The sequence below is a fragment of the Dermacentor andersoni genome, chromosome 1 (assembly GCF_023375885.2).
Source record: "Dermacentor andersoni chromosome 1, qqDerAnde1_hic_scaffold, whole genome shotgun sequence".
Lineage (NCBI taxonomy): Eukaryota > Metazoa > Arthropoda > Arachnida > Ixodida > Ixodidae > Dermacentor > Dermacentor andersoni.
The window spans coordinates 170,037,843-170,064,328 of record NC_092814.1 but is presented as its reverse complement, the minus strand read 5'-3'; the positions used below and the strand labels follow the sequence as shown (position 1 = coordinate 170,064,328).

The 26,486-nt window shown below is 46.8% G+C and overlaps 1 protein-coding gene across 5 annotated transcripts in view; it reads left to right on the top strand.

The window, feature by feature from the left end:
• Positions 1-17,212: 17,212 nt before the first annotated feature.
• Positions 17,213-26,486, top strand: part of LOC126547399 (tyrosine-protein phosphatase non-receptor type 1-like) — a 105,927-nt gene continuing 96,653 nt past the window's right edge. For 2 of the 5 annotated variants that reach the window (XM_050195385.3, XM_050195384.3), the window contains exons 1-5: positions 17,215-17,887; positions 18,405-18,501; positions 21,194-21,294; positions 22,543-22,641; positions 24,546-24,683. In XM_050195385.3, the coding sequence (XP_050051342.1) occupies positions 17,822-17,887; positions 18,405-18,501; positions 21,194-21,294; positions 22,543-22,641; positions 24,546-24,683 (501 nt within the window). In that variant the 5' untranslated portion in view covers positions 17,215-17,821. Of the gene's footprint in view, positions 17,888-18,404; positions 18,502-19,647; positions 19,701-21,193; positions 21,295-22,542; positions 22,642-24,545; positions 24,684-26,486 lie in introns of those variants that run through there. The other 3 variants (XM_055062736.2, XM_050195383.3, XM_055062737.2) reach the window with 3 other exon arrangements.

The following is a 26,486-nucleotide window of genomic DNA, read 5'->3' as shown; positions in this document are numbered from 1 at the left end:
TACTGGGAAGTACCAGGCTCGCGGTGTTGAGGAAAGGGAATGCGGACAAGACAGATGACGTTTATTGTGTGGCAAGATACGACTCAAAGGGTGTGAACCTTTCTTACACTCTTAAAACGGTTGCACCCTTTGGGGTGTATATATGTTCAACAACAATAATCCTCATCTGTATTGCTTGCGTTTCCTTTCTCGAAAACTCAGCGCTATCTACTTTCCTGTCGAGAATGCTGCGTCACACTGATAACGCTCATGCCGTTCGTGACTGGGAAGTACCGGGCTCGCAGCGTTAAAGGAAGGAGACACGGGCAAGACAGATGACGATTATTGTTGTGGGACAACATAAGTCCCAAAGGGTGTAAAGTTTTCTAAGAGTGTAGAGTGGTTAAAACAGTTACACTCTTCGGAGTGTATATCTGTCCCACAACAATAATCGTCATATTAGCGCCCCTGGAGCGCTATTCTCGACACGCCTGGCGGCTGCACAGCCGCCACTATCCGCCATGTTAACTCTCTGATTGGCTGTCGAGAGGTCACGTGCTTTGAAATTTGTGCCGGGAAGCGGAAGTTTTGCAAAATGCAATTTTGCGTTTTCATCAAGATTACGAAACGTGACGCCGAGCTGCAAATTTTATGGACTAATACATTTTTTGGTCCTTGCCAGCTATATTGCGACGTTAGCGCTTCAAAAAGAATGTGAGCGGTAGCGTACAGAAGCCAGTCCAATGCATCTGCAATTTCGCGAGTATGTGGTGGCGATCCAAGATATGCGCCGTGCCAGCTTGCTATTGGCTGAAGGAATATCCCGTGAGGAGCGTCACATGAAGGGCTGTTTCGTAAACGTCATTTTGACGATGCGTGACGTTGCGCTAGGCCGCCATTGCTGAGATTTTCTGCCATAATTTGTGGTGCGACGAGCCGCGCGAATTATGCTAATGAGCAGCCATATGCAATGGCAGCCGAGAGGAATGCGTATCGCCACATTTTCCCTGTCGTTGGGCGCCATGAAAATCTTTTATTCATAACGCGTGCTCATAGTATTTGCATCGCTCTCGGGTGGTGTTGGCATTTGTGTTTGGGGCCATCATTTTTTAGAAGAACGCGTTTATACGAAATAATATTGGTTAAACTTTGCAAACCTTCTGCAACGTTGTCCACTCTTCACTGCTGCGTTTGTATTGTAATCAAGATTAATGCCTTTTCGGACAATCAAAAGGTATGACAACGGCGTTCTTTTTAAATTTATAAAAGCGAATGTACGTAAGGCGGCGCCTTGGAGTTTCCTCCCGCGGTGTGAGTAACCAGCGAAGTGAACAAGAGATGGCGGCGCCGGCGCTTGCGTCGCGCTAGTGGATATATTTGGCGCGCGCAACACTATCGGTGATATTCGGCCGTTTCTCAGCCAGCCGAGTCGTGCTGAGTCACTTGCGTTTCACGAGATAGCGATAACGCGGCCTAGAACGTGCGCGCCTCACCACTGGTAGGTCGTGTATGTTGTCTCAAGGAAGAAAACAAGCGCGTTGGCGCCAACATACGATGACTCTTTCCATTTCTCGGGGACACGCATGCTAGTTTAGGAGTTTTAGTTTAGGGGACGCAAGGCGTTGGGGGCCCTAGCGCTTGGGTGCGTTTGCGTACGCAAGCAGAAACACGTTAGCGGCCCCAAACGCAAGCCGCAGTGAGGTCGCATGCGTTCGCAGCGCCATCAACGTCTGATCTTTGCTGCGTTATCATTGTTTAAAACATGAAATAAAGCACATGAATTAAGTAAAGCACATAAAGCTGTTCTTATTAAAAGCAGTTAATAGAGAGGTTTAGAGCGTCCGGTATTCGGTTAAACGCAGGCTGGGGCGTTTGGGCGGAGCATGGGCGGAGCCATGAACGGGAGCGTCCTGCATGGTGCAGCCACCTGGTGGCACAAAGCTCAAACAGATAAAAAGAGCTAATATTGCAGTAATCAAGTGTATTTTACTGTGCTGCGGCTATAAATTTTTGGCAGCAACACAATTACGCCGGTGCCGAAAATTTACACCAGCAGCGAAGTAGAATAGACTTGGTTACAGCAATATTAGCTGCTTTTGTGCGTTTTAGCTTTGCGCCGCCAGGTAGATGCACCATGCAGGCTGCTCCCGTTTATGGCTTCGCCCCAACGCCCCAACTGCGTTGATCCGAATACTGGACACGCTAAACCTCTCTATATAAGTAAAAACGACGTCTGTCGACACTTGGCTAAATATTTGTTAGATTATCTACCCGCTAGCTACTCGTAAGTTCTCCTACACCGCGAGAGTCACGTGGGTAACGTGACCGCTTAGGGGCAGCGATGCTTTCGGCCGGCCAAACGACCCAAGGACGCAAGTAGACGTAGCGGTCTGCGCATGCGCAGTACCGTCGCCCCTAGTTCTTGCGTACGCAAGCCGCTTGCGTCCCTTAAACTAATAGCGTCCTCGATCACCTTGCCCCGGAGTTGCCCCGAAACCAGAAGGGTGCGCTTTGCACCGCCGTGGTGGCGCACTGCGGAGGGTCAACATCGAGGACAAAACTGCACCCCGTGCAGGGTGCTTGCCTGCAGCGCTACATTGCCCCTGGCGCGAAAAACGTGCGCGAACACGCGCGCGCGCACATTTTATTGTTTGCAGGTGCTGAGCATCTGCGGCAAGCGCTCGAACCTTGTCAAACTGCCTGCTCCGACATACCTGGTTGCAAGCAAACACCAATGGATTTTATAATTAATCTTGACGACCCGTTCCTGACGACCTATTCAACGAACCTGTCCACTTTAAGACAGAAATATAAGAGATACTTAAGTCTTGTGTTCAGGACATATTCAATATGAACCAATTTGAAATGCTTAGATTTTTATGCTGATATGCCTATAGACAAACCTGCTGATGCTCTCTGTACTTGCGAGTTGCGGCACGCCGAAATAACACTTGAGACTTTATTTTATATTGTACACGTACATCGCCCTGCTGAGCTTCCTTTCCGAAGCGTGGATGGGCGGAAGACGCTTTCCAGGTCCTTGATTTTTAGGAAACTGTGCCTCAACACAAACAAAAGAGTCCATTGTGGCCTATGCACCTTCGCTTGCGGACAGCTCTCCTTGCACAAAGCAAGAGCTAAGGCATCTATTACACCGGATGTTCTGAGCAAGTGGAGAAGAACACAAGTGGAATGCCCCAACTGCCCTGCGATCAACGTCGATCTTAAACATCTGATCTGGTCCTGCGCTGCCACAGCCACCCTCAGGGACAAGCACACCCGACCTCTAAAGGTGGCATCGTACGAAGACTGGGTCGCACCGCAAGCAGATGCCACCAGAAGAATTAACGCTTTGCTGCCCTTTGCGAAGGAGGCAGGCATCCTTCCTTTCACCTGATCCCTTACCCCTATCTTAGGCCACGGGCCATCCCTTCTAATAAATGTTTCAATCAATCAATCAGATACATAGAACTCTATGGGGAGATGGGAGAGAAGCGCGCTGGCTTCGAAGATGCAGTTCGTCTGCCCGTCGAAATGAAAGCAGATGACGCAACCTGTCGGATCAGCAGCTTGGCTCCAGTCTGCAAAATCTGTGATCGTCCCCTCCCCCCCCCCCCCTATAGTCGAAAGCAGTTTCTGCTTCATTCTACAAAATGCGGGCAAGTACCGATGTTTAAATACATTTTAAACAGGCTAGACTACAATATGCTACCCTGTGAGCGATGTGTGCTCTCGATTAGACGAGTAGTTTGTGGACAGGAATTTTCTGAAGTGCACCGGCCAAATACGGAAAACCCAATATTTGGAAACTTTATTTCACAGGAAGAAATTTTAAGGAGGGGCCGCCACCAAAGTTGCGAGACCTTCCATGCAATGAGAATGTTAAAGGGACACTAAAGGTTACTACGAAGTCAAGTTAAAGTGATAAAGCAATGCTCTAGAACGTGTAAGGCGTCAATAAAATCGTGAACAGAGCTTTAGTAACCGAGAAATTGAGGTAAATGCATGACACGATTTGAGACCCCCCAGCGACATTCCGGTACTAGCCTGATGACGAAGGCACTCCTCATCATAATTTATGTCACTAGTACTCAACTACTCGTATTAAGAAGATCATTTCATTAGGTTATAAGACGGAAGAAAATGCTACTTGTCTACTTCTGTTCGATTCTAAGAAATTTGACACTTTGACGTTACCCTTCAGTAGTATGGGTGGTCGAAAGGTTTCGTTTTCGCTCGACTCTGCGCCGCGCGCGCTTTGGAGTTTCAGTTGTTTCGTTATCGCGTCGTGCTGCGCTGGTTCTGCTGGATCGCGAAATTCGCATTTGGAACAAACAGCGAGAATGCCACGTTCATGTGATGTGGAATGCGCGAACGGTCCGCGAAACTTGGCCAAGGGCAGTTGCAGCGGCGAATCCAACATTACTTATCACTGTGTGCTAACGAGTGAACCTCTCCGTTCGAAGTGGTTAAGTGCCGTACCTTTGCCACACTGCAACGCGTTGGCAAAGAGCCGAAAAATCGCATAGTGTGCTCGCTGCACTTTCGTCCTGAGGATTACGAGTTCAACGCCGACTTACTGAAGTCGTGTGGAGTGTCTTTCAAAGCAATGCTTTCCCGTAGCGCTGTTCTGTCGGTCCTGCCTGCATTCCCCGAAACGCAAGAGCAACTGCAGGTCGAAGACGGGGCGGTGAGTGCGGCATTTGGTTTTCACGAAGGAAAAGCTACAAATGTGCGAATATATACAGCCATGGCATACAGTTGCCGTCGTAGTAGTACGCAGCGACGCCGGCAGCGCAAGCCCTCAGCATGCAGGTCGCGTTCATCAGTGCTTAAATCACTGAAGTCGAGCCCAGCATCGCGAGCCAATGTGTCGTTGTCAGGGTCGTCCATTGCAACGAGCGTCAAAGTGAAAAAATGAATAAAATGAAGAACCAGATTATCGTCGCGCGCTTTCCCTTCCGCTAGGCACCATAGTTCCGCGTTCGCGCTGCTGTCGGCTCTGTCTTGGCTCTGTTTCTGGCCGCGCGTTTGCGTTTTGCGCAGCAAAGCCGTAGCGCCGTTTGCGGGCGCCGTTTTACTCATCGACGGCGCAACGTTACTATGAGACCATGTCGTCACCACTCCTCGATCGGAGGGCGGGCGATTTGAACTGCGCTAGAGGTACGCGGACGCTTCGGAACGCATTTTCTCTTAAAATAAGTCTCTGATTCGCATGAAACAAGCGTTTCGAGGTTCCTGGGATGGTATTCAACAGTTCAAGTTGACTCAATATTAACCTTTAGCGTCCCTTTAAAGTACCGGAAACACCTGATGACAATGAAGATAATGAACACTTATGTTCGTTGCATATACTGCTATTTTTCATGCTACATTTTCAGTTTTTAATTGCTTTTTGTTCTGACAGCTTTCGTGATTGATCAATTTCTACACTGCATTAAAGAACTTGACTAAACGCTAATTATTGCGCAAACATTTTTCCACTTTGTGGCAGCTGCATAATCATACTGATAAAATGGAAAAAATGCAAAGAAAGGGGTCAGACAAGGAGACACAATCTCTCCAATGTTATTCTCTGCGTGGTTGGAAGTATTCAAGCTATTAAACTGGGAAGGCTTAGGAGTAAGGATCGACGGCGAATACATCGGCAACCTTCGGTTTGCCGAAGACAATTTCTATTCAGCAACACTGCGGGATTGCGACTTGCGGGTCGCGCTTAGCCGGGCTTACCTCCTCAAGTCGCCGGTGTGACTGAGCCATGATGATGGCTCAGTCCAATGCCTCCTTTACTAGATGCCTGCCGCGTGAGCCGAGAAGCTGGTTCCTGCCCCTCTCCTCTTTACTCTTCCCCACCCGGGTTAACCCGGGTTAAACCCGGGTCGGCTGCGAGCGCTAGCTGCGGTGGCCGCTGCAAACCTAAATCACGTAGCCCTGCCTCCGAGATTTTAGCGGCGTCTGTTGCGATCCCGGAGGCCGGACCCGCGGTCTCTCTTCAAGCCATTGGTCGAGCGCGCGCCAGCCTAGTAATCATCACTTCCTCCGCAACAGGAAGTGGGTCGGCTGCGAGCGCCGTCTCTCCGCGACTACCCTGAACTACGGGAACCTCCGCTCCAATGGGAAGACTAGCGACGCGGCAGGCATCTACTAAAGGAGGCATTGCTCAGTCACTCACACCGGCGACTTGAGGAGGTCGCGCGACCATTTGCGACTCGCGATCAAAAAGCGACCGAAGGCGACTGATGTTCACACCGGCAAGCCCGGCTGAGCGCGACCCGCAAGTCGCAATCCCGGAGATTATCGTTCTCAGCGAGAACTCTCGGAATCTACGCGGAATTTGAACGCGACGCGGGAGGAGGCCTGATGTAGACACATGAAAAATCAATTCCGGTGCGCCGCTGATTGGTTTATCAGTTTTGCGACCACGGTCGCGCGACTGAAAAATTGCGCAGAGAGCGACTGGCCCAAAATGGTCCCTTTTCGAGAAAAGCGACCGTTTGCGACCAACTTGGTCGCGCGACCACTGTCAGTCGCCTGTGTGAATGAGTGACTGAGCCATTAGCAAGCCGCTTCTTGCCCTCCACAAGATGGCCGCCGCCTGCTTCACCCGAGCGCCCATAGAGTTGGTATATAGCGTCCTCGATCACCCGCACCGGTGTGCACCGGGGCGCCTTGGTGCGCACTCACAAATGGATCACAAATGCTGTGTTCCAGACTACCTCGGTTATTAAACGATCTTATTGTTAATAAAATTGATATTGCAACTTGTTCTCCTCCTGATATTCTTGATTTTTTCTCTCATATGTGAGTTGTACAATGCCTGTGTGCTTTTGAAGTGCAGTGAGATTTCGTGTTTTTGCTTGCTTGCTCACATCTTGTTTTTGTTGTATTTTTTTTTTCTCCTCGCCTGATTTGCGATGCGTGTGCATGATATGTTGTAATGCTTGAATATGTGTGTACTTGGGAAAACTGTATTTCCGCGCTGCTGCTCCCTTATTTTCTTTTTGTATTTTTAAGGGTATTTGGGGCTAGTCAAGCTGCTACGAGCAGCTTTTTTCCCCACTTTACCCCCGCAAAGCTGTATTTAGTTTTTTGTGGAAATAAAGCATACATACATACATACTTTCATCCTCGATCAACCGCACCGGTGCGCACTGACCATCCTCGATCACCGGAAGCGCACCCTGTTGGAGCGGTTTTCCGTTGCCCCGTCTCGCACCGAGAAAATCGGCGGTGCGCCGGGGTGCAATCCCAGCAAGCACTGCGGGACGCACGACGTGCGCGCGCACTGCCGACTGCAGAACCGCGGACGCTCTGGCCCGATGGACAAGAACGGCACCGAGAGTGGCGCTGCTGCGCCGGCGTTGATAGTGTTCCTGTATATGCTCCCGCAGGCCCTGTGGGAGCATATGCAGGAACACTAGGCGTTGAGAGAGGGTCCCCCTTTCTCCTATCCTCCGCTCTAACCTCAACATACCCCCTGTCCCCAAGAACATGAACCCTGAGCGAGACGGGAACCGCCGAATAGCAAGGGCTCGGGCCCTCCACAAACAGTATGGCGAGGACCATGAGGCTACAGTATGACGCTACGTGGACGCAGCGGAATATACGTCAGGCTCCCGTATGGCCCTGGCGGTAGCCGACAATCGAGCAAAGCTTCTAACCTCCAGTTCAATCATCACCAATTCCACCACAGAGGCAGAGGAGGCAGCCATCGCGCTTGCTCTCATCTCTTCATCTGCCACCAAAGTTATCACTGACTCCAAATCCGCCATTCTCAACTATGCCAATGGCTACATATCCCGCACCGCTGCGCGCTTACTACGTTTCTGGCAGCCCCGGCGCCGCATAACCCTAATCTGGACGCCAGCACATGCTGGCCTCCCCGGCAACGAGGAGGCTCACTCCTTCGCCCGAGGTCTCACATTCCGGGCAGTGGAAGCCGAGCCCCCTTTACGGGCCGGAGAGTGCCTGCTCTCCTTCCGTGATATTCTCTCGTACTACCGGGACAAAGGAAGGGAATACACACCCCCAGCCCCATCCCTCACCATAGAGCAGTCCGCAGACTGGCGTCGACTACAAACTCGGACTGCTCCATACCCCATACTACTACATGCCAGATACCCAGACCAATTCCCCTCAACATGCAAACTTTGCGGCAAACCAGGAGACTTCCTGCACACCCTTCTCACATGCCCCACCTTCCCTCATCCCCCATCGCCTGCCGTGGCGGTGTCTTACTGGGAGACTCTTCTGACCTGCACTTCCGCTCAAGACCAGTGCCGGATCATCTCCAGTGCAATAAGAAGGATTGCGCTTCAAGGACTCTCCTTCGCTCTGTAAGGGTGCCCCCTCATAGTAAGGGAGCACTCAAGTGCCATGTAGGGGGCTTCGCCCCCACCATTCATATCATTGGCAATAAATGTTACTACCACCACCATCGTTACGGCGTGAAATGAGCCGGTATTCTTTACTAAGCGTTGTGCGGCGCCCACTGATACGCCTCGAAGGTAAGTTCATCGCTGCAGGGCAGTCATAGACGACGTACTGATTCCATACATTCTTGACGGCCCGTTTCTGGTAGGCGACTATATATTCTAACGCGATAGGTCGCCGACCCACACTGCTTGTGTTGTGCAAGAACTGCTGGAAGAGCGCGCAGTCACTCTCTTGAAGTGGTCGCCTCAATCCCCGGGCGCCAACATGATTTAAAATGTCTGGGGCTCGCTGAAAGTATCCCTGCCGCACCATCCCCTCTATCAGTCGCCCGAGGATAGGCTTCGATCCACCATCGTCAGCGACTGAGACGTGCTGTGAATGAACACATCCCTGATCAAATCATTCTACACTTCACTGCCTTCCAGGATGAGCGCTGTCATCGCTGCCCCTGGGGACATGACGAGATACTAACTGAAGTTCCGAGCGTGACGTGTCCAATTCCGCGCCGGCGGGCAGGGTCTGTCTGGCGTAGTGAATGATTGTCGAGAAAAATCACTTCCAGCTCATTGTCTTAACCTAAAACATTCCTTTAATCGTATCCGTCTGTTTCATCGTGTTCGACCCCCATAGTTATAAATGTTGAGTGCTTTGTTTTCTTTTCGAGTCAAAAAAAGACTGAGCACGTTGCGCGCACATCTTGGTGCGTCTTGTCGCTGCTTCTTACGGTAGCACACACAGTGAAGAAATATACGTGCACGCGCTCAGTACCCCGGCCTTTCGAAAGAACAAACGAAGCATGCTGTCAAAAGAAGTTTGTGGAACTCCATTATCGCCAATGAAGGCTCGGACTTTGGCGACGCACAACGTTTAGTAAAGAATATCAGCTCAGTTCTCGCAGTACCGATGAAATCGGTGCACCGCCTCTGACAGTAGCACGCTTCCCGAAAATGCGGCCAGTGCGCGCCGCCGTAGCAGACGACGCAGATCACGACTCCGCCCCTCGAGCGTCTGCGCCTGCTCGAGCTGCTGCCGCCGCACGGCTCCACTGCTTGCCGCATCGCGATGCAATACGTTCCGAGTTTTCCCCTAAGTGTGAAACAGACTGTACACGCTTCTATTTGCCTTTAAGAAGATCGGTATGCTTGACGATTACTTTTATGGCTGCAATGCGGCGAAAGGGCAGCGTCTGCTTAACCATGTAAGTGATGCTGAGCAGGTAATTGGAAACGACATCGTATGTGCCGCCGGAAAAATCGTCAGCACATACGATGCGGCCCATACATACGGCACATACGAGCTAAAGTCATTTTTGCAGTTCCTCACAATATGTTTGCTACAAATCCGTGTTGTCTCTGATGGCGACAACGGACTTCCATCGACAGTGTGCGGAAATAAACAGAATATATATAAAATATAGCACAAGTACGGCATGCACACACAAGTTTAACCAGTACGTCTCCTACAATATGGAATAGAGGCAGCAATGTAGACAGCTTGGCCATTTTTTAACAGTGCTCAAGAGACGGAAGTTGAAAGTATTAGTAATCATTTCTGCTTCAGCAATGCCGGCGCGACCAAGACGCGGGCGTGTATCGTCCAGTAACTCGATCGATCGGTGCAGTGGTGAAGCGGGAATGAACTCCGGTAATGTTCAATGCATCGTGCACATATTCAGTTTCTCGACACGCGTGAACTTCGGCCACTGCTAGCGCATACAACAGAAGTGGTTTCCATTCTTGGGCAGCGCACACACAAACGAAACACGAGAAAGAAGACACGACAAGCGCTCGTCGAACAACTTAAAGTTTTTATATGAATAAAAGGATTATGTACCGAGTAATTATTAAATTCATGTGGGTTACATATAAAAACCGTCATACACTCGGGAGTGATCAATGAACGAGCCCGCTTCGTTTGCCAGTTGTTTACTTCGCTCGGCACACCGCAGTAATCCATGTCTGTCGTCTGCTTTTTTTCTTACCATTTTCTTGTGAATCGGCAGAATTTCACTGGTGGCATCAGCCCTTTCGTGGTTACGTTGCTGTCATAACAGTTAACAACACAATAATAATTTCCGGTCATACGAAGAGGCGCCGTCGGAAACGAGAGACGTTTCGCGCGCAGCGCGAACTGAACGCGGTCGCGACCGTGGGAAGCGACGGCGGAAACCTACACCCGTTGGAGACGAAATCGTTCCGCCAGGGGAGAAACGAGCGCTGGCGTCTAGGATTAAACTTGGCGTGCGGTCGTCCATGGACGTCAGACTCTGGAGTTTTGCAAGACGCGTAGCGCCACCTGCCGGTGCGAAGAGGCAGTAATTGAGTAGTGCGAAGCCCGACTCCCTTGCTAAGTTGCCTATGCAGCTAGCGACTGCGAAACAACGCTTTAACTAGATTTTGGTCCATATGGGCGTCTTGCGCTGGAGTTTGAGGTATAGTAGCGGCGCCTGGTGGCGGCGCGGGAAACGACATTTGGGTCGTACCAGCTTGGGTCGTATTAAGCCCTGGCTGTAGCGAAGCACGTTTCTAGGCCGAGTTTTGCGTCGATTCGCACTTTTTTCTGCCCTGTTGCGAGTGCGAAAAGGCTCGTCACTTCTCACAGACCATACCGACCACGCTGCGAGCTCGCCGCAGCCTATAGTTTAACGAAAACGGACTCTCCGTGTGCCGTAATGCTGGGAGCAGAAGGAATCGGTGACGCCGATCCGGAGAGACCTAGCCCAGCCTCGAAAAGGCGTCACAGTCATTACTTCTGCGTCGTGGGCTGCCATGAACAAGAAGGCCTGAATCCCAACATCAGATTCTACCGTTTTCTTTCAAGGCCTCACGAAGTGGAGCGACGGGCGCGCTGCATAGCTGCAGTTCGTCGCGCTGAGTAAGCGAAACTTCGCGCCATTCTGACTGCTTCGCCTGTCTTGAAGCTTGCTTGATTATCTGCGTTCTAAATTTCGGTCTTTTGCACCTACAGTCCCGACAGCAGACCGACATAGCAGCAGGCATGGCTGGTAATTCATGATTCGAGACCCGGCCACAGCGATAAATTAACAATTCGACCGATGCGAAGTGGTGAAGTGACCAGGTGTGTGCAAATGACCACAAATGGTCGGGCTGATTCGGTGACAATTCACTACTCCACTACGAGCAGCACAAGTTAGAGAGTTAAATGTGCTCATACTTGACCTCAAGCCAGCATGTTGAGGCAGCGCAGCAAGGTAGTATTGATTACAGCAGACCGAACGTTCGAGCGCTGTCATTAAAAGCTGCATCAAGCGAGCTGTGCACGAGCTCGCGCTGCAGCGCGATGCGCACGTACGTGCGAGCTCATATGCATTGCATCAGTTATTACCATTTACTAAAAGGGACAGATGGCCGCTACTACAACGCAGGCATAACTACTTGTTTAGCGGCATGCAGTCAACAAAGATTGCAGGAGGCCCGCCGTTTCGCGGCATGTCGAAAGACCGCTGCCGTCGCGGCGCGTACGATCGCGCGCTCGAGCAGTTCATACATCGCGACGCGTACCATCGTGTGCTCGAGCAGTTCCGTACACATGATGTCTGCTTATCGCTGCTGTGGATTCATTTATAGCAAGCATTTCCTCGCGTTTGTGCGCCTGAATCTAGCAGCGTGCAAACCTTACCTGAAGTTTTACTTCGTACGCGACTCGCTTCACTTGCGATTGACACCGCGCTACAACTTCGCCGCTTGATTCTTGAACAGCGTACATGTATTCGGCACTGCATAATTTCTTGCCTTTACGCAGCGTGCCACCCCTGAAAAAATCTTCGGCGCCCGATATTTGCTGCAGGCCGTGATACAACACAACCGAAAGTGGCGGGTCCATATTGTAAACGTGCTTTCCGAAGCAGACGACCGAGCTTGGTACGACCCATTTTTGGACAGAGGGCGCTTTTTATCACCTTTTTCGCAGCGCCCCCTGGGCAATGCAAGAGCCCCATTGCGAGTGTTTTCCGCATTTAACACCCAGACAGAGAGCTATGAATTTCTACGCTAGTCGGACGCGCCGACGAACTGCCATAAAGCGCTTGCTGGCTCACTTTTTAGACTGATGGCGGAAACGAACGCAACCGCGATAGCTCCGCGTGGTACGAAGAAACGCCGCAATCGACGCTACTGTTGTGTTGTAAATTGCCATGAACGTGAAGGACGGAATAACAACGTTCAGTTTTACCGATTTCCATCGCGATCGTATGAAGAGGAAAGGCGAGAGCGCTGGATACGGGCCGTTCAACCTGTTGGGTAATCGGATTACTTGCATTCCCCACAACACAGCGGCTCGTATGAGAAAGTGCGACAATTTTGTTCTTCTGTAATTGTGTTGCGTAGCCCTGACGGAGGACCGTGGTAACCAAGCGAAAACTCAAGAATTTGCAGCCGCCGCTTCGTTGGTAACAGAAAAAACAACGTTGCGAACCATCCTGCTTATGTGCCATCGATATATCCACCTTTTAACAGACGTCCGCCTTCCGCTTGACTCAACAAGTGGAACAGAGAGATTTGGCAGGTCAGCTTAACCAAACATTTTGGTTCGTTTATGAATTCAAAATCCTGTTCTAGAGCATCGTTGTATGGCGAGCTCATTTCTACTTTCGGTATTTTATATGTCCTGCGCCGATACAACAAGCACGCTTCGCAATGTGCTGAGCCTGCTCGACGCGCATTTTTCAAATGTGAGCAATGAAGTTGCTGTAGGAGCACTGGACGAGTAATTGCGAAGTAACGCACGTCTGTAAAGAAGAAATGTCGCGTTTATTTACATTTATTTGTGCGCGCTTGTTGCTCGAAGCGTCTGCGAAAAGTTCAAATTAAGGCACGAGCGATGCTGTAGCTCCTGCGAGAAAGAAAGATGCAGCGCGTAGGCACTGTAGGAAGCTTCCTTCGTTATGATCGCGCGCTGTTTGCTGCCTTGGAAAACGTTTGCTGTTTGCTGCCCTGGAAAAGGCTATGAAAGGATTTACTCTCTGTAAATAATTGCGAGACAAAACATTACGATAAAATGCATAAAAATATAGGAGATACTTGAGTCTGGTGTTCATGACATATTCAATATGAACCAATTTGAAATGCTTAGATTTTTATGCTGATATGCCTACAGACAAACCTGATGCTCTCTGTTGCAGTTGCAGCAAGCCGAAATAACACTTGAGACTTTATTTTATATTGTACACGTACTTCGCCCTTCTGAGCTTCCTTTCCGAAGCGTGGATGGGCGGAAGACGCTTTCCAGGTCCTTGATTTTTAGGAAACCGTGCCTCAACACAAACGAGAGAGAAGGGTCCATTGTGGCCTATGCACCTTCGCTTGCGGACAGCTCTCCTTGCACTACTCAGTTCGCGCCAAGGCTCCGATGGGGGCGCTGGTGACGGGTTTTTCCGCAGCGCCGCCTGGGCAGAGTCTGAGGTCTATAGCTGCGGTACGTTGCAACGGAGTTGACGGAGTTAGCTAGTGGATTTGTCGGCAATGAGAAAGGAAGCGCTGCTAGTTGCCGCAATCGATGAGCATTTTTCAAGTTCGTCTGACAGCGAAGACGACATGCTGCTCGACCTCGTCCAAAAACAGTGTGGTGAAGAGCGGCCGAAAGTGGACAGGTTCGTTGAACGGGTCGTCAGGATTAATTATAAAATCCATTGGTGTTTGCTTACAACCAGGTATGTCGGAGCACGCAGTTTGACAAGGTTCGAGCACTTGCCGCAGATGCTCAGCAGCTGCAAACAATAAAATGTGCCCGCGCGCGTGTTCGCGCACGTTTTGCACGCCAGGGGCAAAGTAGCGCTGCATGCAAGCACCCTGCACGGCATAGAGTTTCTCACTGTAACACCTAGAGGGTAATCTGGCGCCACCGTCTATGGGAGTTTCTTAAGGGGGCACCGTGCCGTCATGGGAATGACGGGATATGTGTCTGCGAGGCTCGTGTTGGCTGGTGTTGTAAGAGGCTTCGTCTAAAACGTGGATATGGCTACGCAAATAACGCGTTCTCAAAGTAAAATCTTCATAAAATGTTTCCATTCACGCATATTACATCTTTACTCACCCACGATGCATCACCAAGCGAAGAAAAGCAAGAACAGACGACCAACTGTTTCAAAGCGAGCGCGAACTTTGTCGTCTGTCCTCCAACTTTAGCGGCCCGCTGATACTTTTTACGTAACATGTAGTCGTACACACAATAACAAGTTCTCATAGTTAAACAAAACATGTTTTCGCGTAATAATAAAGCTAAAACAGCTTTTCACGTGCTGTTCTAGTAGAAAATGAATCATTGTGACAGACGGAACGGTACTTGCCAAGCGCGTCTTCAAGGTGTCCTGTCTCTACGAGAACGATGCCAATCCGAATCCACAATATACCGGCATTCCCATGCATACCACAGCGTAGCAGCGCCAGATTTCCCTCTAGGTAATGCAGTGAGAAACTCTATGCTGCACGGGGTGCAGTTTTGACCTCGATGTTCACCCTCCGCAGTGCGCCACCACGGCGGTGCAAAGCGCACCATTCTGGTTTCGGGGCAATCCCGGGGCAAGGAGATAGAGGACGCTAATAGTAACTCTATGCATAGGCCGGTATAGGCAACTTTTACTCCAGCTAATTGCTCATGGCCATGTTCATGCAAAGGCATTGGGCGCGTTAAGTTAGCGCGCTCCGAACTCCAAAGGAGCACGCTCGAGTGCGACGCCTTCGAAGCTTAACTTAACGGCCATTTTCGCCGACTGTTTTCGGGTGCACGAACGCGCCCTCTGGCGAATGTTATGTTGCTTCCGCATCCGCTATTGCACTTCGCGCGCTTTTCGAAAATGGCCCCGCCGACCGTACTCCTGCAGTTCTTGTTAGACGATGAAGAGGTAGAACTTGACGCGCGGCGACGGAGGCAGCAGCAGCGGCTTACGATGCGATGCAAGCTCAAAGCGCGCCAACACGTTCCCGATTTCGCCTGACAGGAGCTTCGGACGCCCGGCTGCGCGGCGGCGAGAGGAACGAGTGGGCAAGGAGAAAGGACTTGCATCAGTGGAAAGCGTAGGAAACACGTCATTTTTTTGGAAGCCGTAGCTGGCGTGCGCTCTCGCGCACCGTTTCCGGGTGGGGCGCGTAGAGCGCGCTCCGTAATTACGCACCGGAAGTCGCTTTTTAGCCGGGTGGATGAATGGATAAATGTTATGAGCGTCCCCTTTGGAACGGGGCGGTGGGTTGCCCCCTCAGGCTCTTGCTATTATACTACCTAATGTCCTACCTAGGTTAAACAATAAAAAAAGAAAGAAAAAACACTATGAACTACCCCGCCCAAATTTTCTGATCCCCTATCGTGAACTGTGCTTTTGTACGTCTCTATCTTTTGTCGTTTCCCTACTTTTCTTCCACCAATCCTCCAATCGCCTCTTACTAATGCCTATTGCGGACATGTTTGCTTTACCACTGCTCCCGCTGAACCCAAGGGCTTCAAGGAGGCCAGTGGTGCCTAAATTGACCGCTGGGTAGACGTCTTCACATTCTAATAAAACATGCTGCATAGTTCCCTAGGTTTACCGCAGCAAGCACATGCTTCTTCTTCTTTCTTATATCTCGCTTTATAGGTGCGTGTTCTAAGGCATCCCGATCTCGCTTCGAAAAGTAATGAGCTTCCCTTTGAGTTATCATAAATGGTTTCTTTCCTGATTTCGTTTTTCCATCTTAAGTAGTTACTCATGGCAGGTTTCTTTTCCATTGCCGCCACCCATGAGATTAATTCAGCCTCTCTGACTTTCCGCTTGACCTTCCTTCTTGCTGTGTTGCCCACCCCACAGGCCGCATACTTGCTGGTAAGCTTCCTAGTTCTTTTCCTCCACTGTGAATCAATGTTTTGCCTGTACAGATACCTGAACACTCTCCCAGCCCATTTACTTTCTTCATACTCAATTTTACTGCGAGCTTCCCTCACTTCAAAACTACACTCTAAGAACAGTTTACACCCTTTGGCTTGCCCCTTCTGCCACACAAAAATAATCGTCATCTGCCTTGATGCGTTTCCTTTCTTTATCGCTGCGAGCCCGGAACTTTCCAGTAACGAACGGCACGCCCGTTATCAGCATCGAACGGTTTACACCCTTTGGAGTGCCTCTTCTGATAACGCGCGTGCCGTTCGTCACTGGAAAGTTCCGGGCTTGCAGCGATAAAGAAAGGAAACGCATCAAGGCAGATGACGATTATTTTTGTGTGGCAGAAGGGGCAAGCCAAAGGGTGTAAACTGTTCTTAGAGTGTAGTCCAGCCCATATCCCCCTGCACAGCTTCATTTGTAGTCTTCCCGTAAGCGCCCAATGAGAGGCGACCCACTGACCTTTGGTTCCCGTCGAGTCCTGATTGTACCCCTGATTTAAAGCAAACAACCGCATTTCCAAAAGTAAGTCCTGGAACCATTACCCCTTTCCACATACCTCGGAGGACCTCGTACCTATTGTATCCCCATAGCGCTCTGTGCTTCATTATGGCTGTTATGGATTTTTCCTGTGTTTCCATATATCTATTGCCTTCGTTTATCCATATACCATACACTCATAGGCAAAGTTACACCCTTTGGCTTGCCCCTTCTGCCACACAACGATAATCGTTATCTGCCTTGATGCGTTTCCTTTCTTTAACGCTGCGAGCCCGGAACTTTCCAGTAACGAACGGCACGCGCGTTATCAGAAGGGGCATGCACTCCAAAGGGTGTAAACTGTTCTATGCTGATAACGCGCGTGCCGTTCGTTACTGGAAAGTTCCGGGCTCGCAGCGTTAAAGAAAGGAAACGCATCAAGGCAGATAAAGATTATTGTTGTGTGGCAGAAGGGGCAAGTCAAAGGGTGTAACTTTGCCTAAGAGTGTAGAGTTTTGCCATATACCGAGGTATTTATATTCTGTTACTCGAGGTATTTCTTGGCCCTGCAGTGTAGCCATTAAGGTTAAAAGAGCGCACTCTGCTGGCTAGAGCGCGCTCGAGCGCCTTAACTCAGTATAGTAACTCTATGCCTTAACTTAACGCGCCCATTGGTTCATGACATTCGTTGCCTTACTGTTCAGCCATTGTTCAGATGTGACGTATTATAAATAATATTACTTTTTTTCCCGAAAACTGCAGACATTGCGACTCCGACAGTTTGAACTTGCGAGTGGCACTGCACGCACTACGCGGTGAAAAAGCAAAAAAAAAAAAAAGAAACGAGAGATAGAGAGAGAGAGAGAGAGAGAGAGAAAGAAAGAAGGAAGAAACACTAAACAAGAGCGTGCTCTCGTGCGCTGCTTGCATGGCGATGTTCGGTTTGCCTTGTGTGCAGCTAGGCTGAGAGCCTGCTCTTTTGTAGGTCTTATTTTCAGTGATGATCATTCTGTCCAGGGATGTCTTGATTGTGGTGTGTCGCAGGTAACGTGCCTGAAACTCATGTTCAGCATGGAACAGGAGTTTCAAGAAATAGATTCTAAGAACTCTTGGAATTCAGTCTACCAGGTAAGTTTACCGCCGAGGTAGTAACCCGTTGTCGTAATTTGTTCTTGTCGCCGTTGTGTTGTAGCGCGAGTTCTCCTTTTCGGAAGGACACCGTTCACTTCATAAGTAACAATTTATAGGAGCTGTTTTGCAAATTGGAAAGTCTTTTTCTCAAGCGTTGGATTGAATTTGGAAGAGTCGTTAGGCCTACAGATTAACAATGTAACGCTTGTAACCCACGCACGTAAGAAGCAAGGACCGCTGGTGACGTTAAAAAGTGCTGGCTTACGTCCCTTGCTTGTTGACTTTTTTTTCTTGTTGGAACCATAACTCTGATTTATGGGCAGCAGGGCAAAAGTTGCACTTGCTTGAGAAAACTGGGAAACCGAGAGTCGGTACGCAACTGGCTCGGGATTCAGTGGTCGCTACGCCAGTCGTGTTCCTGGCTCCGTTGCTTCCCAGTTTGTAGGTCGATGTTTTCAGCGTTTCCGGCTCTCAGTTTTGCCGCCTGTGCCACATATTTTCTTTGATGTTGCAGAAGATCAGGCACAAGTCCAACAACTATGACTACACGTGTAAAGATGCAAGACGAATGGATAACAAGAGCTTAAATCGGTACCGAGACGTAAATCCATGTGAGTAAGATGGCTCACCACATATAGCCACTTGGAATTTGAAACTTGAAACTTTATTTTGATACTTAGCATTGAAACTTAACGTCGCTTGACGGCTGTGGATTCTCGGAGATTGGTAATTTCCCGAGTGACTTCTGCTCAAATATTAGGATTGTAAAGAAAAGCGTGTTTCTCGGAAACAAACTAAGCGGGAGACAGACGGAGGGATGAGACTTGGCTTATCAAGCATTCACGCTATGTCCAGAGCGAGAACCATCGTCTAAAGCGCATGATCTGGCGCCAGTGCGTGAATGCAGTGTTTTCTGTGTTGCATGTGATACACATGTTTGGTAAATACATCTGCATTAGCTGCCTTGCTCGCAGTGCCAAAGCTACAAGGTATCGCATGCATGGCATACCCCATATGCTTTTGAGGAAGGAACCTTTCATGAACCAAGAAATGAGTTGGTGTCAACAAATTACCACTGGTGGCATGGCCAAACAATGGATAGCGGCATTTGTTTTTGATAATCATTCTTTATGTGAATAGGACTACCAAAGGGTGATGAGTTAGGGGAAAGGTACAAAGTGAAAGAAATATAGGGTGTGTGTGTGTGACGAGATATGCAGCGACAGCATCCTTGCACTTCGCATGTTCTACACGAGATAAGTCATTGCTTTTTTGCGTATAGTTAGAGAAATTGATAGTTTGACGACATCCTATTTGGTGGCGTAGTAAAGATACCGATTGAAAAATGTGATGTTAATAAGTACTACATGTTTTGGCTTTTGTATGGAAGTTGAAAAATCGAATAGGTAACACCTTGTTGTTCAGCACCCTCTTTCTTTTAAAAGTTTCGGCATGATTGCGTCACAAACAGCTTTTTGCTAATGAATAGTGACAAGGCACAGTTCATAACTGAATATACCAAATCAGTCCCGCAGAAGCTTGCAAGAAAAGGAAAATTGGGGAAGGGAAAAATTTTCATAAGTGATGTGACTCGGTGCACTTTATAAAAAAAACCACTCACTTTTCATAATAGAGCTCATAACTTGGACAATGCAATGCTTCGTGCATGCATAACATGATTTTTTACACGCTTCAAAAGCTGAGGTGTGTTAATGATATGCAAGAAGGCTAAATATAAATTCTGTGATGTTTTCTAGTTTTTGTACACTGATGTTGCATGGAACTTCTGATCGCATTGTGAAAACTAGTGGTAAGTGCCAATTACATCACCACTGGCTATCTGGCTGGCTTTGTTGCCTGTGTTTTCTTGCTTTGGGCCTGTGTACCAGATGAATGTTCTCTACCTTTATGTCCATGTTACACAGGCATTTTTGAATTTGGTAAAACTGATGCAATGGTAAAACTCAATCCAGATTGAGTGTTCCGACACAATCAGTTTCACACATGCTTGACTTTACTTGGTCTCATACAAATCTTTTTTTTTTTTTTCAATCATGATATGGATTCTTGAGCATAGTCAAAGGTTACCATTAGAATACACGAGCCTAGTGAGTTAGAAGTTGTAGAACACATAATCATAAAAAAACATTAAGTAATATTTCACATTAAAATTTTTTACTCAGTTTAATGCATGCATTTGGAAATTCATATTTGCACTTAGTCACATCAATAGGATTAGCAGAATGAACTCTGTTCTCTGCCAACAATTAATGTATAAAATAGCTTTCCCCTGCTAAAGATGTCCTTCTACATTGATTTTACTGTATCAGGCAGGTTTAATACCCTTGTCACATGGCAAATCTAGTATCATTTCCAACATATGACATTTGTTGCGAATAATGTCATTATCACAGCACGCTGTCACATGGCAAAAACTAATGTCATTTGAAAATTATGACAATGACGATAGAAAAAAACAAAAAAAAAACATGCAAAAATAGCCTCAAACCCACTTTTGTTCACTGGTCAATGATATGACATACATGATATCGGTGCAGTTATAATTTGTAAAGCCCAGCCACTATCAAAGCCTAGCTTGGTCTACTTTGTGGGGCCACACTGTGAGACATTGACATAATGTGGCACTTGTGAAATACTTTAGAAAACTAAAGGTTTAAGGGAAGCTTGTTATTAGAATTGGTACAGCCTGCTGGGGCACATTATGGGGGTGCTGCAGAAGAGTCTCTACTGAGTGTCATTGAGCACTGGCGCAAAACAAGCAAGGTAAATCAGAATGGGTACAGCCTGGTCTGGCTAGCCAAAGTTGAGCATTGGGTGCTGCATTACCAAAATTTTCCTGCACATTAGACACAAAGAATGAATAACTCAGAGGCTGCGAGTGTCCATCCTTGTTGTCTATGTGCTAGCCAGGCAATAAGCCATTAAACATGTTATTAGGGTATGCTGCAAGAGGTGCCCTCCATCATCACTTTGGATGCACCTCTGCGCCTTCCACCTGTGAAGAGAGATCCAGTATTGGCATGCAGAAACTTTAAATTGCATTTAGGCGTACAACATTGCTGTATTTTTTTTTACCTATTCATTCTTTTCAGAAACAACTAGGTGAGGTTCTTGACAACAAATAAAACTGCTTTGATGAAGGGCTATGGTAGCATTTTACATTTTGTTCTTTTTGTTCTCCCCTTCTCCCTTCTTTGCACCTTTGAATTTGCAAATTACCCGGGATGATCAAGACTGATTCAAAAAGAAATTGGGCTGAATCAATGCTTATGCTTTTTGTAGATGACCACAGCAGAGTCATCTTAAAACGAGGGGACAAGGATTATATTAATGCCAGCCTGGTTAAAGTGAAGGCAGCTAATCGCACCTACATTTTAACTCAGGTGAGTATATTATGTCTTCCCATTTGTTGGACCTTTAGAAAACTTATTTGTAGCAGTTCTGAAGAAGTTGGGACAATAATATTTTGCTTTTAAGTGTATTGTGTATATTGTAGGACTGGCCTATTTACTTCCTGTGCCTTATTTTTTTACTTGTTTTCTAACAGTGTTCAGGAACAGTGTTGTTGCAGTTGAACAATTATCCCATGAACAGATACTACTATATAATTCTGAGACTGTTACAGTACCTTGTGTAAGGCTGTTCAGTATTTAATAAGTTTGCCAAGGCTGAATAATATAATTCTTGCTTACATTTTGTCACAATATCACTGTTGTCATTTTCATCATGTTTTGTACCAGGCTGAATAAATTGAACATGCTGCAGCAACTGTGTAAAAGCTGTCAGAGCCAGCCAGTTGTGTGAAACATTGTGACACCACTGCACACGCGTTGAAAGAAACTGAAGTCTTTATACTGAAACGTGTCAGAACGATCAAACTTTAAGTATGTTGTCTTTAGGAGTTATTGACATAGAACGGATGTGGCAACTTTAATCATGTATGTCAGTAAAATATTTTTGGTTCACAAAAATTAAGATCTGACTTTGTGGCACGTAGGTATACAGAAATGTATGTAAAACTAAGGCAATGATGATTTTATAGCCAGAATAGCTGAAGGAAGTAGTGCATGTTTTGTTTTATTTTATCAGTTTAACTTCGTTTCATATATAATGGGCAATGCTATTCCTTTTGCAGCTCGCATTCGAGATAAAAAAATTTTCGTCACAGGTGCAAGAGAAATGTAGGTATGGTGCAGTGTAAGTCAGTGTAATATAGGCCTGTGCTTCTGTGTTGCAAACTGACATGTTTATGACATGGAACTTCATTGCAGATTGGGCAGTGGCACCATTTGGTGGTGTAAAATGATGCCACTGTGCCAATACTATGGCCTTCAGGATGGGTGGTGTGGTCAAGGGTTGCACCACATGACCTCAAAGTCACGTCGATACAAAACATTGACCTGAGAATGTGAAGAGCATGGTGGGCATAGTTCTATGCCCACCGTGCAGTATGAGTGATGAAAAAAAAAAGAAAGGCTTTGAAGGCATGGCAGCTGTGGCATTTGATTACCAATTACTGTTCATAGAAGGAGCAGATTTGTAAAAAGGCACCCTCTTAACATCTTTGATAACAAAAGGTTGGAGGGGCCCTTTAAATATTTGGATTGTATCTTGCTTTCTACCTGTTGCAGGGACCTTTACCGACAACTACTAGCCATTTTTGGCTTATGGTTTGGGAGCAGCAGACCAAGGCCATTTTAATGCTTAATCGTATCATTGAGAAAAACACTGTAAGTAAACTTATTTGTGTGCTTGTCTTTTCCTCTAAGGGGGAAACATGATGTTTTGGCCATTTGGTCCAAAGTATTTTGTGTATGTAATCCTCAAGCCTTCATTTGTCTTGAGTTGAGGTAGTAGGGTGAAATGCACGGTGATATTTGAAAAGAAATAAAACAAAATAAATAAAAAATAAAGGAGTTTTGTATTTGGAAGTGCTGTTTTTGCCTTGAAGTACTACTAACATGTTCCCCGATGCGCTGGTCAAAGGATCGACTACTCTCGTGGATCTTTCACAGTCTGCTAAGAGTGTTATGGAACCCCTACCTGGCCATCTTTCCTGCTGTGTTTCTGGCCTGGGAGTGAACTTGAATTAGAACATTCATACATCCCGTTAACTTGGCAATGTTTTAACGTCCCTGTAGGTGCCTGTACTGTTTTATGGAGGAAAATGCCTAATTTAAACTTTATCTCTAAAAGCACTGATAATTCGAACTGAAGGCAATCACCGATGGGTACATTATATGTGCAACCTCTCATGGTAAAGGTGCTGACTGACATGCCAAGAATGTATTCTGTCACAAATACAAAGAGGTATCACTATGATAAAATGACAAGCAGCAGTTGCAGAGAGCCGAGAAGAGTGCTGTTAGGCCTGGAAGCTCGGGGGGGGGGGGGGAACTGGAACAGCGACTCATCAACGGCCATAATGCATTTTGTAAGTGTGCTACTTTTAGTGGCTATAACTTGCATATTCTGAGCTCTCAATAGCACCTGCACAATCTTGGCCGGCTGAGCTGGGCATGAATTTGAGGTGGCGGTGAAAGTAAAGACTGACAGAATGCTTCCTTGAGTATAAAAATAATGCAGACCATGCATTATAGTCTGTACCCCTTTTAGGTGCCAATTTTGTCCATTGAAAGTTTATTTAGACTAACTGTCACCAGAGACACCAAGACAAGAGAAAAAATAGACACCAGAGAAAAAAAAAGTACGAACACTGCACTGACTTTCAACTGGTTTATTCTTTTCTAACTGGGTGCTTTTATATAATTCACAGGAAAGCTACAAAAAACCTGTAACAGTTGAAAAGAAAACAAAGCATTAAAAATGAAAAAATTAAAATTAAAGTGATATGACCGAAAGGCACCAAACTTCAACATGATGCGCATGCTATGTTATGTCGCTTGCACATTTCAAGTTTTAAATGTTTGCACTGTTTTTCTAAACACCTCTGATGAACTAGAACTAGTACAAACCTGCACTCTGCTTGAAAATTCACTTTCGACACATTGACAGCATCCTTGAATGAGTGCTGCAGCAGAATAAAAGAACTATGTCAATGCTTCAAGGAGTTTTGTCAAGCTGTTTTGAACTCTTTGTTTAATTCAACCATGAACACCCATTCACTTATGAAATTGAAGCTTCTTTTCTCATGACCTACTGAGGTCTAATTAATAAAATTTGGCTGTGTTGCACTAGAGATAAGGAAATCAACGTGAGTGTCGTACATGGTTTCACATCCTCTAAGGTACCCCTGAAATTTTCCCAGTGCACCACTGCATAGGGAACTCTAAATGCGCTGTGTTTGTATTTTTGTGTTTCATTTGCTGATTGGCTGTAAAGTGAGCACATGATATGTGTGCAGTGCAGTTGTAAACAAATGTAAAAAATTGGGTTCTCTTGATGCGTGATGAGCAGAATGTTAGTTTTTGTTGCAAAAATCAGTGTGTACTGCATGATAAAAGTTACAAATTGTTCTAATGTGTGACTTGCATGACGCACAATTTTGGGATTTTGGTGTTCTCATTTCAATTTTCCTACTTGGTTTTCTGTTGTACATGGCTCGGCGCACAAACAGAGAGTACTCTTTATTTGCTCCTTGTAATTTAACCCATGATAACTTTCATGGTTGCAGGTAAAGTGCCATCAGTACTGGCCAATGAGCCAGGATGAAGAGCTTGTGCTCACTGGTGTAGGACTCAAAGTGGCCTTTCTTGGGGAAAAGCCAGCCACCAACTACACTGTCCGAGAACTCATGCTTACTGACCTTGAGGTGAGGATAATCAAACACTTAGCTTTGTATATCTCAGAACTACAGGATCATTGTCCAGTTGGTATTCTCCCAGTACTAACCTTAATGGGCCAAAAGTTACAGAATTGAAATGTGAAAGGGAGTTTAGGACTACGCAATCGGTGATTGAACATAAAATGATTGGCATAACGTTAATAAAATGTAGATCGCAATGTGGATTAGCAATAAAGTTCATTTGGCTGATTTTTTAGTTAGGCAATTTATGCACAACATTGGCCTATTAAAGTAGCCAAATGGTGCCCAGAAAAGTGAAATACTCTTACGGGAGGCAGAAGGTTAGATGGGTCGACTAGATAAGGAAATCTTCAAGCATAAAATGGGTTAAGTTGACGCAGGGCAGGTGTACATGGACTTGTCAGAGTGAGGCCTTTGTTTTGCAGTGTGATTTATGTAGGTTGCTTATGATGGTGCTTATAGTTTCTGGGTTCCATATTTTGGAGACCCCCCCCTTTTTTTTTTCTTATGGCAATCTGTTCTGGTTGGATTCTGGCAACATTAAGGAATTGTTATAACATAGTAGCTAGATTGGTTTATTGATTTGAGGTAAGGAATATTTATGTGCAACAGTTCTGTGGTGATACTACGAGAAGCTCAATAAAATTGCAGGTTTTTAGAATGACAGAATAAGTGGATAGCACCACAAATAACCATAAAAATATCAAGTGCTTTAAGACAGTGGATGTTGAATCATTTAACTACATATTTAATACAGTTGCCTTTTAATCACATATGTATATACGAACAAAGCAAGCCTGAAGATTGTTTTAGAAATATCTGGGTAATTTCACTGATTGGAGCCTCATTTCATGGCTAGCATTATGGATATTTGTTTGGGTTTCTTTAGAGTGTCAGTGACAATGTCCACAGTGATTAAATTGTGCCTTCATGGCATTTGCGGCAAGTCAACCCCAGATAGTCAAAATTGATACCTGCCAGTCCTCCCGAATTATTTCTAAAGTTCATGAATATGCGCTCATTTTATGACTATGAAGGTTGCATCAAGCTTTATAAAAATAAATTCTCTCAAGAAGATTTGCTTGTTGGTCCCCTAACTTTCAGTTGGAAGTTTTTTATGATGGTGAAAGGATGCCAGAGAGGTACTTGCTTCGAGCAAGTTCCTGAAGCAGATGAAATCTACCACAGCAGATTTGCTGGTTGTCACTGTGATCTAAAAACAATAACGGCATTTACTGAATGCGACAAACATATATCAACTTTCAAGTTTATCATATCTCATGTGAACGGGGTAATTCGCTAAGAAGGTGTATCACATTAAGTGCGCCAAACAGGCACAGTTTGAGATGGAGAATGCACATTTCAACGGCGCATGTAAACAGAAGCCTATCAAATTGGGAATTATGGGAAAGCATTCGCTTCGGGACGTCAACCAGCCGAACAACTGGAGGGAGCTGCTGCTGGACCGTGGGACATCAAAACGAAAATGGCAGCTTACAAAGCAGGCCGCATGTGATTTTTTTCCACTCCCGAATACATTGTGCACGTTGAAACAGTGTCGTCTTTGTCATTAGTAAATTAACCCTTTCGCTGTCACGGACGTACCGGTACGTCATCGCGCTTCCCCCCCACAGTGTCACTGATGTACCGGTACGTTCTCTATCGTGCGTTCAAAATTTCGCGCCCGAGCGCAAAGCTGGTGCTCCTGGATTGGCCACGCCATTTGTTGACACTTTCTACAAGTTCGTATATTCTCCCCGACCTGTGTTAATCCATGTATTGAAGAGTACGGTGCGACTGCCACTCCCC